Genomic DNA, 14,243 nt, shown 5'->3' on the forward strand with positions numbered 1-14,243 from the left:
TCTGCAGCATGAATATCTGAAATTTAGAAGTCTTCAAATTCATCTAAAAGTGGCTTGAGAACATTTTTCAAATCTTGACATTTGAATGCATCAAGTAAATATTGAACATCTGTGCAGCCCTACATATAAGACCTAAACCCAAATGTTCTCTGAAGACAGACACTTGGGGCTTTGAAGCTCTACCTGCATTCTACTCCTTAAAATATAAATTCTTACAAATGGTCAATACTAACGTGTGCATGTAAAAGCCCCATCTAATGTCTCTGTTGTTACTGCTTGTGAAGTTTAATGGCATTTCCTGGACAAATTCCTTATCTAAGGTCCAGATAAAATGGTCCAGTCTACAACCAAGGCCATAAATCAATAAAACCCAGGAATACAATATACACTTTTAATTTACCATTCTTTTTCATGTTCCAAATGACAATGTCAGGCTATATGCCTAAAGTCTTCCAAAAGGGCAAGAAGCAGAATATACTGCTGTAGCTATACCTGTAAAGGTGATGGGCATACAACATGGTTTCTGGAACTGTACGGCCCTGTGGGTATAATGTACTATTAGAAGAGAATATAACATGCCAACACAGTGACCTGGCCACTTTCAAAGCCCGTAGATCTCTGGGTAACAGTTCAGACTCAGTCTCTAAGCAAGAAACAAGGCTATGCACTAAACCCAGTAGTAGCTCAAAAACCTAGGCCATGTACTATATTCATACCATTGTGTATATAAAAGAGTGGGAATGGACAGATGAAGACTTGATCCCATTTTGTTATTTAATCAACGCTATGAAGAATGCCGTGCACAATTAGGTTAATTTTCCACACCAATCCCTCTGGCTTTGTCTCTCTTTGCTTCCTTCAATGCAGATGCTGGGGCTTTAAAGCATGTTGACATACTGTGTTAAATGAAACCAAATGTTAATAATAAACAGACCTGAGTGAAAGGTGACCAGTGACTCGAGTAGCTTGACAATGAAAGCTCCAAGGACAGCATTTCTAGAAGAGTCCCTTTATACTTGAGCTTATAGCCTCAGATCAGCATTAAGGACATTTGTAATGACTAATTTCTCTTAAATACAATTACATTTTAAATATACACACTAGCACATTTGAGTAAGTTGTTTCCAAAATGCTGGGTTTTAAGATCAATGGAAAAAACCTCAAGTTTCTTATTCCCTGACTCTCACATCTAACTCGATAATCTTCACTCTCAAATTGATTTCTCATTCACTTTCATCTATTTTGCTTTGTTAATATTCCTTATTTTTACCAAGCTATTGGCCAGCAACTTTCCACTTAAGAGGAGACGTAACTGTACTAGGGAACTGTATTCAAACACAATAAAGCAAAAACTTAATGCCCAAATATAAAAACATACAAAGTAAGTGCAACAGCGTGAAAACATCCTTATCAGCATCTCACAGATGAATATTGAAGGCATGGTGGGATTAAAAAATTTGTCAGCCAACTCCATAGCCTGAGCAGGAATAGAACCTAAACACTGCAAGCATCAATCCAGTTCATTAATCATAAGATAACAGAACCTGTAATGGTGATGTTGGCCAGTATGAGAGAGGCTGAAGCAACCTTCAAGGTTGAGACAGTGACTGCTGCTGACTCACTCTGCAGCAAGATACTCCTCTGACCAACTGAACTGAACCACAGCAGTGTTGCCACAAAAGCAAGCTACAGAACAAGTATGTGCTGATTAAACCTGCTCTAGGGTCCACCCACCAGTAACATGAGGCAATGCCTGAGGAAAACATCTTCAAGATACAAGCAATTCACTGAGGAACAGAACTTACATAACTACAATAACAATTAGACCTTAGAGAGTTTCTGTATCAACAGATTTCAACACTCAGAATATAGATAGCTAAAGGTCATTATCCACACTTTACAGAAAGAGAAATGAAATAAAATCATAACATGATTCATCTGTTACATGCTGTATGAGCAGAATTTAGGCCTGCAGCTCCTCTAATTTGTAAAAAACAAGCTTTCCAAGAAGACTGCACAGTATAGTGTACCCAAAACTAAGCACGTACCTTAGAGAAGGAACAAAAGACATTTCACTGAACTTCCATTCTAATACCCCCCCAACATTTGTATACACATACCTAGGTGTGTGTATAAAAATGAAATATACAAGCCCCTTTACGTATGAATTTAAAGAAGTCTAAAAAGACTCTGCTGGACTACAGAATAGAAGAATACAAACAAACACCAGAGTTTAGATACATGACTCAGAGAAGAGAGTGCCTACCTGGCATAGTTTTCCTTCATTCTATTAAAATGTTTCTTAATTCCTACATTTCTTTTCCTTACTAGGACAGATTTAGTTTCTGATGTCAAAAAAAACAACAAAACCCCAAATAAACAAAGAGATTAGGGATTGTTTTTACAACAGATTGAATCTGTGACTAGAGCTCAATTAACTAGGTATGTTTTACTAAGATTAATGGACATATTCTTCTAAAAGTCTCAGCAAATGTTTGAGTAAGGTGGGAAAACAGATTAACACAGAAACAGAATGAGATCTGATATCTTTTTTTCATGCATACTTATTGGCAGGCTTGCTGCTGTTTTTCTTAGTTGTAAATACTAGATGAGGTATTAAAAGATGTTCATATCCTTCAGAAAGAAATATTCTCATGTTATACAGTGGCAGCCTACAAATTCCTACCTCCTGCTATCGATAACTTTTTACAAAGGACTTCAGGATGTTTGAACAAGACTTAACAGAACTTGTCCCGCACCCTCCTCTGGCATTACACGTGGTAGTGCAGCAGGTCAGACCACTGCATTCAAAGCTTATGTCTTGGGAGCTTCCTTGGTGTCCAAGGCAGGCAGAGTGCTCCGAGAAAAGCCTCAGCATAAACAGGGATCAGATCTGCTACAGCACCTGCACACTCTAAAGGTTGTGGAGTACAGCTAAGAGATGGAATTGAGACTAAGAGCAAAGCAGACTTGGTAGGGAGGAAAACAACTGGCTTTTCAAGTTGTCATTTAAGAGAAAAACCTCATTTTAAATAACAAACACTCCAAAAGATCTGTTAGGATTTGGAAACCAATAAGGAATTTAGTAGGCAAGCACTAAAGATGATGAGTAGCTACATATCCATCTAAAATTATTGTGTGTGTAGAATGGATGACAGAGCATGTCCCCAAATAGTGAGCAAGCGTGAATCTATTCCTTACACTACTCAGTACATGTGTGTTCCCAAATTCCTTTGCCATGCCCACCTACCTAGACTGTCGTGCCTACTTCCAAAAAGGCTTTTCGCACATTAATCACCATGGAAACCAGAGAAGGCTTCTGCTACATATTCAAGCAGAGTAATTAAATAAATAACGTTAATAATAAAAATAAAATAAATGAACGCCGGAAGACAACTAGGCAAATAGTAAGCCACCCCAATTCAAGTAAAATGAGAAACAGATTGCAAAAGATTTATTTACGTGGGGGGAAGGCTGCTAAAATGGCAGCCCTCAGTTGCTCCTGGGCACAGGTGCGAGTTTGTGGGGCGGCTGGATGCGCCCACGGAGCTTTTCCACGGGAGATCAGATTATGGACGCGCACCCCAGTATGCGCGTGACACAACAGGGGCTGGTCCCGCGTCAGCCCCACGGTTTAGGACCAGCCCAGAACCGCGAGGTGACCGGCTCAGGCAACTTGGGAACAACTCCGGCATAAAGAAGAATACAAACAATTATTAGCGGGGAGGGCCGGGCGGCGGCAGTCGCGGCGGTGCTGCTGCCAAGCGTGCGGGGCGACCTCGGCCCAGCCGGGGCACGGGGAGCTGCGGGGCGGGCTCCGCCGCCGGCGGTGAGGGGGGGGAGCGCTCGGAGACCCGCTCGGTGCTCGGTGCGTAAAGAAACGGGCGGTCGGGACGCTTGGGAATGTTTTTATGGAGGGGAAAACAAACAAACAAACAAACAACAACCAACCAAACGGGGGCCGGGGGGGGCAAATGGAAAAAAGCCGCCGAAACAAACAGAGGGTCCGATGTTTAACAAACCCCGGAGCCCCCTCCTCCCCCCCCCCCCCCCCCCCCCCCCCGCCGGCCCGGCCGCGTTTGAACGGGCCCCGCGCCCGCTCAGCCAACGGGGCGCGGCGGCGGCGCTGACGTCACGCGCGGCGGGAGCGGCGCGCGGCCCCGGCGGGCAGAGCTGTCAGAGCCGCGGGGCCGCCGCCGGCCCTGCCCGCCCGGGTGTATGAGCGCGGAGCCCGGGAAGATGAGGGTAAGAGCGGCCGGGGGACCCCCCGTGCGGGCACCGCGGGGGGTGCGGGAGGGAGCCCCGGGGCGCTACCGCAAGGGGCGAGGGGACGGGTGGGTTCTGCTCAGAGCTGCCGCCGCCGCCGCGGAGCCGGAGCTCCGTCCCGCCGCCAGCGAGCGTCTCCCGGCGGCAGAGGTGTCCGGGCTCGGGGAATGAAGGCTGTGACCGCCCCGGGGGGGGCGCAGCGGGCGGCAGGTGCTGCGGGGGCCCCGCCGCAGCGCTCCCGCCCGGGGAGCCGGGTCTGGCTGGGAGCGCGGGGAGCTCCCGGGAACGCGGGGGATGCTGCTCCCGGCCGCGTTCGCTGCCCTCCCGCCGATCGGCCCCTCGGCTGTTCCCGGGAGACCGGGGGTGGCACCGCAGGGCACCCGCCAGCCCCGCGGGGACAGCCAGGGCTCGGCTTCCCCCGCTGCCATTCCGCCGGGATCGGCGCAGGCTGCGCCCGACGAGGGTCTTTAAAAAGAAAACTGATGCAACAACGAGCGACTTAAAGGAGTTTAAAAGGCTTGGTGGCAAACCCGGGGTGCCTTTCCCGCTAAAGCGTCTTGTCGGTGGGTGCTTAGTTGGTTGTGAGCTTTCCTTGAAAACCCTGTGCCACTTCACGTTATGAGCCAGAAGTGCTCATCACAGCCAGACCATCCTGAGAAGCGCCTTTGGGCTGTACTGCTATGGACCTTAAAAGGGAAAAAAGCAAATTACTAGCGAGTTACATAGCACAGATAGCAAGGCTGGCAGCTTCAGCATATGCTCTAGTGGTTCCTCAGATTGTTGTCTACTGCAGCGTTTAGGCCTAACAGATAAAAATCTGTGGAATACTGAGTAACCTTAATGCCTGTTTGTGGAGAACTGATTTTTCATTTCTTTTGATATTACATTAGATTCTGCATTTTCTGTTTTATCTATGTCCTAAACTTCTGAAACTGAACTCCACTCCTCAGGTCGTCTATTACACAGCTGCTATATTTTAATTTACTGGGAATTACACTTCCCTTATATCTGTATCACATATAAATGTGTAAAGTTGTCTGGTAAAAGCCACAAAACAGTTCTGCTTACCAGCTTGATATATAAGTGAATCTGTCACCTTGATGAATAAGTACTGCTAATATTGGTATTTTTCCTTACAGTGCACCTAGCACTCATCTGAGCTTAAGAACAGAAAAATGTTCTATATCCCAGCTGTAAACACAAATGATTTGGAGAGTTTGAAGGGGAAAATGTGCCTTGCATTAAAAAATTGCTCAGGAGAAGACTTATGTGCAAGACAGGAGTGCGGTTAGAAACAGCTGTCAGTTTAAGGGTACTGGGAATGGCTTAATCCTTTTCATCTACATAAGTGCTTGTCAGAGTATGTCAGTGTCACATTTGTTTCATAGCTGGTGAGACAGCAGCTCAGGGGTTAACACTGCCTTTTCACTTCATCTTCTAAACAGTCTTAACTGTTTCAGCAGCCAGGGGGAACTGTTTTGATGCTAAATAGTATTTTCAACCTTTACATACAGTAACAGGATGTTTTGTTTAGCCTTCTGCATAGATTTAAGCTGTAGCCAGTTCAAAACAAATAAATAAAAAAACCCCTAGAGTTTACTCAAAGATTGTGGTATAGTGATACGGTTTGTGGCCAAGGGGAGGGAGGTGGAAACCCCAAACCTTCGTGTGGTTTTTGTGTTGTGACATCAGGTTTGTTTCCTAAGCAAAAATCTCCAAAGAGACTGTTTAAAATTAGAGTTGTATATTACAGTTTATGTCACAGGATTCAGGTCCACCCAGTTCATGGTTTCATATACATGTTAAAAAAAAAAAAAAAAAGCCAATGTTGTTTGGACAGGATGTGTCCCCCCACCCCGTTTCCAGTGATATCTGTGTGCAGAAGATGCACTTGTGTTGAGACCTGGACTACATCTAGCTACAGAAGTGGTGAAGGATTTATCATCACAAGTGAAGTGTTTTTGCCAAAGATCTGACTTCAAAAAGAGTAAAAAGAGGAACATTAAGGCACAGTGTTTGTTTGTTTGTTCAGTAAGGCACCACTTCAGTATCTTTGAAATTCATAAAGCATTTTGTATTTTCATCTCTGTATAGTTTTATGCATAAAGAAGCAGGGTAAAACTGGGGAGAGAGCAGAAATCAAGTACAGTGAGAAAAATTCTTACAGCTTGTGCATCTACAGCCTTCGAGATGTAGTTTAAAGTGCATTTCAAACACCAAAGCCAGCTTACAGATGTGTGATTGCTTGGATTCAGAACTCAGCTTGAATGCTGAGGCTGCCTTCAGTCAAATATGTAATTGTGTTTAATGTATGCCTCTGTAAAACCCACACATCAGACATCCTGAAAGAAAGCTTAACCCTCTCTCCTTCTTTTGCCGCTTCTGCAGGAAACTATGCCCCAGACACCAATATTTTCCAGCATGCTTGGTTCCAGTTGTAGTGGGCAAGTGCAGCCAGACATGGGAGAGAGATGTGTGGACCCTGTTTATCAGGATGGGAACCTTGTTTCTGGATCACTGGAGGCCTTGATAGAGCGCCTGGTGCCCACCATGGACTATTATCCAGATGTAAGTAGCCACTGAAAGTTTTTTCGTTTTCTTCCCATAGTTTTCCTGCATTACTATCTGGATTGGTCCTTTCTCATGAAATCTCCATCTGATTCAAGATTAAGATGTAGGCTAAAGATGAATTTATTTTACTTGCAATATTCATTCACTAAAGATGTTGCTCAGTGGGGATACTCTCTGTTTTTAAATGAGAGCACTTGTTAGAAGGATAAAGCCCTGTTGAACTCAAATGGGTGCCTTAAGAACCAATTAAAAGCAGCATTAGCCACAGAATTTTCATCCTTCTAAGCTGCTTTAGGTCTAATGCAGCCAAGATTAACTACTAACCAGCTCCTACCTAGGAAAGCAGACCTGAAAACATCTCTAATATTTTTTTCCCTTAATTTTCTATGCATATCCTAGTTACGCCACCAAAATAGATTTTAATTAAAATACTCTCTCTCTCCAGACATTTTAATGGGCCAAAGCTATAATAATATATGTTCTTGAGCCTGAAATTGATTTTGCAACTGGTTAAACATCCTCAGTGCAGTCCCCCAAAGTAAATACTACTTAGAACTCTAGGGCATGCAGTAAGAATCTGACCCTAGGATATTATTAAAATATCACTTTATCACTTAAAATTACCCCTTATACCCATTAACAAAAAGTACTACTTCAATGAGTAGCCAAAGATCAGAGAGGCTGTATAACATATATTCTATTTGAGCTCTGAAAAAGCAGCAGCTATGGCAGAAATATCCCAGGACTTTGTGCAAACTAACAGGGGGGCAGGAAACTGCAATCACTATTAACTTGTATGCCAAACTTAATGTTTATAGTAGTGGGCCACGCTATACCTTGTGTTTCTCAGACTAATTTGTGTAAAACTTTTTATTGTGGTCTCATATCAATGACAATAAAGTCCCACCAAGGTCCCACATATATATCACACATCTTCACAATCCCCATCCACAAAGAGGGGACTCCCCATATGAGAGTTCAGTGGGTGAATGCAGCAGAATTGCCATCAGTAGAGGATTAAAAAAGCAAAACCAGGATGGTTTACTATTCCAGTTCAAAAGTAATCCTAAACTTTATATTTAAATATGGCTAACATACGATTGTGCTACCAGTACCAAATCTTTTATAAGACTCAGAGGGATAACCGTTGTTAGACATGAAATCTCCCCACCCCAAATACATATTGTAGAACAGTGATGCTGAAGAAAGCAGTGGGTAGAGCTGGTGTGGTATAGCAGCAGAATAGCTTTCAGGTGCTGTAGTTAAGCCTTCCAAGGAGTCAGTTCCTTGTCTTTTACGTCATACTAGAATATGGTTACTTGCTACTTGGATTTCTGGATTGTAGCCTAAAGTTTTTTTTTAAGTAGCTGCTAATGCACATCCCTTATTGTAACTTGTAACATAAGATCTATTTATAACACAGCTACTCTGAAAATGGTTCCATAAACTGAGCATTACTTAAGGGGTCTACAACTTATTTTGGAATGCTGCTGGTTGCCATGGTGCTATCCCTTCATCCCCCGCACAAGGGAGCATTCCCATTACCAAGCAGTCATGGACCCCACCCTGCAGGCTGACAGCTGAAAATCCAACAGAAGCAAAGAGAACTCCAAGGAAAGAGAGATGGAAAACAGCATTAAACCAAATTCATCTCCTCTACAGCACAACACGTACCTTTAGTTAAGCCATCTCACCCAATTTAGGATTAATTATAAAATGAGTAGATAAATAACATACGAACAACATAAAGAAGGAGCTGTATTTGAGTCATCTTCAAACCCAAGTTTTCTGTTTCAGTTCAGTTACATGTTTATACTTCATTTTACACTCATTTCTATTTTTAGGGAAGTTGCCACAGAGGGTTAGTGATAGCCATGTAGGCTGATATCCTGTCAGAAGAGTAGCCAATCCTTGTACATTCAAGAGAAAAGTATAAACACATCTCAGTCTCTGACTACTCATGCAAAGAAAGGCAGCAAGATATTACCAATTAATTCGCACCAAGAGAAGCTATTGGTAACATTAGCAGAGGTTACCTTAGTTTTAGTGTGACATATCTGTAAGTTATCAGTACTCATTCAAATTTTTGATTAGTACATCTGAGCACAATGCTCAGAAGGCATTCCTTCGTGTGTGCACATTAAGCTGATGATCACAGTAACCTTCTAGACAGAAAAAAAAGGGAGCGGGGGAGAAAGCAAACAGAGTGTCTTTATGTGCTGGTTACAGAGGCAAAACAAAAATGTATTTGCCATGTTGGCAGAGCACGAGACAGGCAAGGGAGGACAGGAAAGATAAGCGCCTACATTTGTGTACTGCTCTTCTGAGCCTTGTTTGTGTACAGGGACTTGTTCAGCACATAGAAAAATGTATACTCATGAGACAGAGGAGTTCGGAAGGTTAGGAATGGAATGTACCAGTCTGCAACCCTTGTGCCCAAGCAAGAAAATGTTTCAAGAAAATATTTCACAAACAAGAAGTTTGAGAATGAGCAGTGAGTGCACAAAGAAAAATTTTATTTTTTTTTTCCCCTCCTCGAAAAGTCATCAGTGCATTCTTGGGTCAGAGAGTAACAATTCCTTCTTTAGTCTTGTGTGCTCGTGCTCTGTCTTTTTTTTTTTTTAATATAATTCAGCTCATCTCTTAGCAACAACTTTAGGCACTAAAGGAATCTGGCTTCTTATTCTCTTGTAAAGCACAAGCCCCTTTTGTGTTAACTTACGTTGTTCCAAGTGCAGAAAGGATTTTTTTTTTCGGCTCTCCTCCCAAATACCTGTCACTTTTGTAGGATAAATTGAGCTTAACTTTCAACCTTATAGCTTATGGAAGCTTTTTTAATCATTCTTTATCAAACCAGATAGCTTCATAGCTAAGTTTCCTTCCCTAAACCATCATCTTCGTGATTAGAGGACTGTCTATGACACATTGCAGGTTTTTAGTTAAGACATTTAGCCTATATGTGTATGGTAGTATAGATGCAACAAATCACATAAATCCTCGATCTAGATAAGGCATATGACATTAATATGAAATATTTACTATCCAAAACAACTGTGTTCCTAACCCCTGAGACCTCCCACTAAGCTGAAATGCATGGCTTAGTTCAGTCTGAAATGTCTTTATTGGATAAGGAGTGGGTATTAGCAGAGAAGCAAGGAGTTGGGGGTCAGTACTGCTGTCAGACCTATCATTTTTAATTTGGTTCTTAATTGCAGTTAGTCATTGTCTGTGCCAGCATAAATAATACAAGTATTAAAAAAACCCTTCAATTAGATACTGGTATAGTGTAAACCCACATATCTTGCTTCACCCTAATGGAACAATTTTGTTTTCCAAAGTACTGAACCTAGTTCCGGTTAAGTGACTTAGAAAATTGAATAAAAATACAGCAGACGGATTTCAGAACAAATAATTTGTTTCTAAAACCTAAAAGTCCAGTAGTGTATGGAAAAGCATTTCATGGGTCCAGTACAACTATTCCTGATTACAGAGAGACATCAGCAAGCCTTAAATGGAAAGTAAGCACTTCCATGGCCTGTATCTTCCTGCGTCTTGCCAGTTCAACACTTCTATGAACATCAGATAAAACATTATCAAAGAAACCAAATAAAAGCACTGGTCATCTATGTCACGCTTTTCTTGCAGTATAACAACAGGTAAATGATACTGTGAGTGGGCCTTCCTCAGAGTCACTCTGGAGTGACTACACAAACTTCCACCAAGGAGACCAACTCTAGAATTAGTATGAGAAGCAAAATTACATCTTTCCTTAAAGAATGTGTTCCAGCTTATCAGAGCAAAGGTTGCTGCCAGGGCAATGTGGCTTAAATTGTGGTTCCCTGCTACTTACACATACAGGCAACTTTGAGATAGGCCTCTAAATGCCCCAAACAAGAATGTGGGGAAAGGATCAAAGTGTCAAAGATTTTTTTTTTTTTGATTGTTTCTTTTTTTCCCCCTTATCTCGCAAATTCAAAATTGTAGTAGAAGTGAGGGCTGCTTCAAGTTTTCAGTACGAAAGTTTTCACGTAACCCAGTGACAGCTGACACACCCAACCAGCTGAATTCCTGTCCCAGACAGACCAGACTCACAGTCTTAAGTTCAGGGACACCAATGATAGCAATGGATACATAAGCTAGCTACAAAAAATAACAGAGGATAACTAGGGAATCATTCTCATACATATAAGAATAAAAGACCTGATATGTTGTCCCATAACACAGCCAAGTCCCCTTTTGTGAATCAGGTTAGCTTTTCAGCCTAATTTTAATGCCCATAACTCACCACATACAGTACCATAGATTATAAAATTCTTCAAAACCAGCACAATGTCATTAACTGTTTCCAGATGCAGGTTCAAGAGCTACATTGAATTGCTTTTTAGAACTGATGAACTTCTGAAATTCTGGAGAGACATAAAATACCAAACAGAAGCCTAATCTCTTAGATTTCCTAATGTACACTTGTGTGGGATGTTTGCAGCCATGTCATCAAGACGCGAGGCTGTGCTACCACTGTCCTGTCACTGCCTTGGCCACCTGCTCAAAGTCAGCAAGAGCCTGATTGTTAGATGGCCCCAGCAGTCCATCTTCTGTAGGCATCAGTGGAAGCAATCAAGAGCCTGACCCAAACTGTCCATCCAGTTAACCCTTCTCATCCTCTCTTCATAAGCAACAGACAAAGCAAAGACTCCAGATTAACTCTGATTTTGATTGTACAGAATTAATGCTATTTCTAGTTTAATACATGAACCCCATCACTGATAAGATGTTCAAATCAGAATGAGCATTTTAAATGCCTCTGCTGTATCACACTCCACTCTGTTCTTTCATTAGCTTCCTCCAGAAGCTCAGGATAAAGTTATATGTTCAGATATATGCTTAATCTATTATACTTTTCTCTCACTCTCAGAACACTCTGTTAATTTATATTGTTTAAAAAAAAATCCTTAATTTCTACTATAGGGTACACTGAGTACTAGAGAAAATGTTTTTTCGTTAATAGCACACTGTTGTGATTAGAGAGATAAACCTTATAACCTCTTTGGAGTTGTAAAGATACCATTCTTGTTTAACTACAAGTGTGTTTTGAAGACTGCAAGTGGACGAATTTGGTAGCTGATAGTAGAGATACCATATTTTAGACAACTGGTCCAAAGCTTTTAGCTGTCTCAATTTGCTTGCCCAGTCCAAGGTCATATATGTGCATAGTGACTATTTAAATGCACTTGGCTGTGGCCAAATTACATTTCTAAAAATACGGTCAAAGTAACAGTACATGTTCCAAATATAACAAAGGTTAATTGAAATACATTGTCAAGGAGATACCCTGTAATTTCCCAACTTTTGTTAAAAAAGCCTAAAGGAAAAATATAAGTACTTATGAGATGCTACTGTCATTAGTCAGGAAATTACATTAAAATGCAGAAACCCAGTTCCCAACAGTGGAGCAAGACTAGGACAGAAAAATATCCTCACTTCAATTAAACTATCCGAGGTATGATACAATGAATAATATGTCCAGAGTATGATACAATGATAATACAACACATTACAGCTTTTAAAATACAAATGGAGAAGCTATTTCTCATGAGAAATAATCACTTTTGGTATTTATTAGCAGTGTTCATACTCAAAAGACTCTGAAACAAGCCCCAAATAAGTAAAGTCAAGCTTAAAACTAAATTATTGTCATAAGGCCACAGTCTATGCTAAAATTTGTATCAGTGATTGTGGGAAAAAAGAACAAAAATCCCCATACATGAAGAAATTACAGCTTAGAATACACGTGAAGCAGTTTTCTGCAGCTCAGTGAAAAACAATAACTCTTAAAGAAACAAAGCAGCATAAATAGTGGTGTTCAAGAGGCATAACACCCTACATCAGTCGTAGTTCATTTGTGTCTCTAGTAAGCAATGACTAATTAGGATATTAAGTTTGGCATTTTAAAGGGAAATAATTTGGTAATCAGAAAACCCCAGAGTTAACAGCCTTGAAGCTGATAGCATTTCCTTTTAACCATTTCTCGAGACGGGAAAAGTTATGAAAATTTTAAAGGAAGGGAAGTTACATTTGTAGTTTATAGAATAGTTTTTCCAAGGAAGACAGATTAGTTTTGCTAAAGTTTTTCAACTTGTTTTGTTGATTTTGGTTTTTTTCTCTCTCCTTCCACAGAGAACTTACATCTTCACTTTCCTATTGAGCTCTCGAGTCTTCATTCACCCACACGAGCTCCTGGCTAAAGTGGGACAGATCTGCATTAAACAGAAGCAGCAACTGGAAACAGGGACTGAGGCAGAAAAGGTAAATGGACCATTATGTCCTTCAGTTAGTTGTGCTACTGTCATTTATTTTCCACTCTCTCCTTCCCATTGTAAAGCGAAATAGACCGATAAAGAATAAAATGAAATTGTAACTGGCATTTGTTCCTGGATGCACTTTCATTTGGGTCTTTTTCCTTGAAGTACCTTTACTTCATTTGCTAGCCACAAGCATAGGTTATGTACAACCTTACCAGTCAGATACAGTGTCTGCAAACACGACTTTACTCAGGAGCTACAGGTCAGTGCAGCAATGTGTACGTGCCATGAAACCTGCCCAGAAAGTTGGTTTGCACTTTTGAGCTTTCACCAGCTTAGGTTTTTCTTGAATCCCATTTCCCTTTCTTCAAGTCACCCTCACCATCGTAATCAAGTGCTCAGCTGTAGGTTGGGGTATTTTAAGTTGGTGTAACAGTAAATCAGAAAAAGTTACCTCTCACAAAAATTAAGAGATGCACTATTTAAAAGGATAACCTGTGCTGACATGTTTTACTACTATCGATTAAACCAAACTGGCACTTAAATCCATATGTCACCACTTGCAAAGTGTGTATTGGAGGGCTTTTTGACTGAATTGAAGTTACAGAAAAGTCCAAGCAGGGAAGCAAATAAGAGTAACAAACCCAGGATGGGATCAGCAAGTATTTAAATATCTAAATTGTTCAAATCCTTGATATGTTTTGCATCCATTCTTCTCTGATGAGAAAGTTACACGCTCACATTTCCTAATCTTCAGCATGTTGATAGTTCCATTTTGTTTTCTCCTTGGTGTATTAGCAGTCTGAGTGAGGAGTACAAAAGTAGACTCTGTGATTTGTCAATAAATAGGTTTTGACAGCAATACTGACCCAAGGACTTGTTTCTCCTGGTGTGCAGCTTCTTATTATGTCATAAAATTACTCCACAGGACAAACTCACCATGGTGCAAAATACCTTTCATCCAGGTCAGTCCCCTGATCTACTCTCCAAATAGCTATTTAACTTGTCATGTAGGTGCTGGGAAAAATAAGGGTTCAGGGAAAGAAAATGCAAGAAGCACTGCCTCCAGTTCTGTACACAGAGGTGATAACTGTTCCCACTGCCAAA

The 14,243-nt window shown here is 41.3% G+C and overlaps 1 protein-coding gene across 3 annotated transcripts in view; it reads left to right on the plus strand.

Moving 5' to 3' along the window:
- RASGEF1A (RasGEF domain family member 1A) overlaps positions 1 to 14,243 on the plus strand; it is a 159,567-nt gene that overhangs the window by 128,802 nt on the left and 16,522 nt on the right. For 2 of the 3 annotated variants that reach the window (XM_027649500.1, XM_027649502.1), the window contains 2 exons: positions 6,655 to 6,834; positions 13,012 to 13,140. In XM_027649500.1, coding sequence (XP_027505301.1) covers positions 6,655 to 6,834; positions 13,012 to 13,140 — 309 coding nt within the window. Of the gene's footprint in view, positions 1 to 4,147; positions 4,246 to 6,654; positions 6,835 to 13,011; positions 13,141 to 14,243 lie in introns of those variants that run through there. The other variant, XM_027649501.1, reaches the window with a different exon arrangement.

The sequence above is a fragment of the Corapipo altera genome, unplaced genomic scaffold (genome assembly GCF_003945725.1).
Source record: "Corapipo altera isolate COAL_440 unplaced genomic scaffold, ASM394572v1 53, whole genome shotgun sequence".
NCBI lineage: Eukaryota > Metazoa > Chordata > Aves > Passeriformes > Pipridae > Corapipo > Corapipo altera.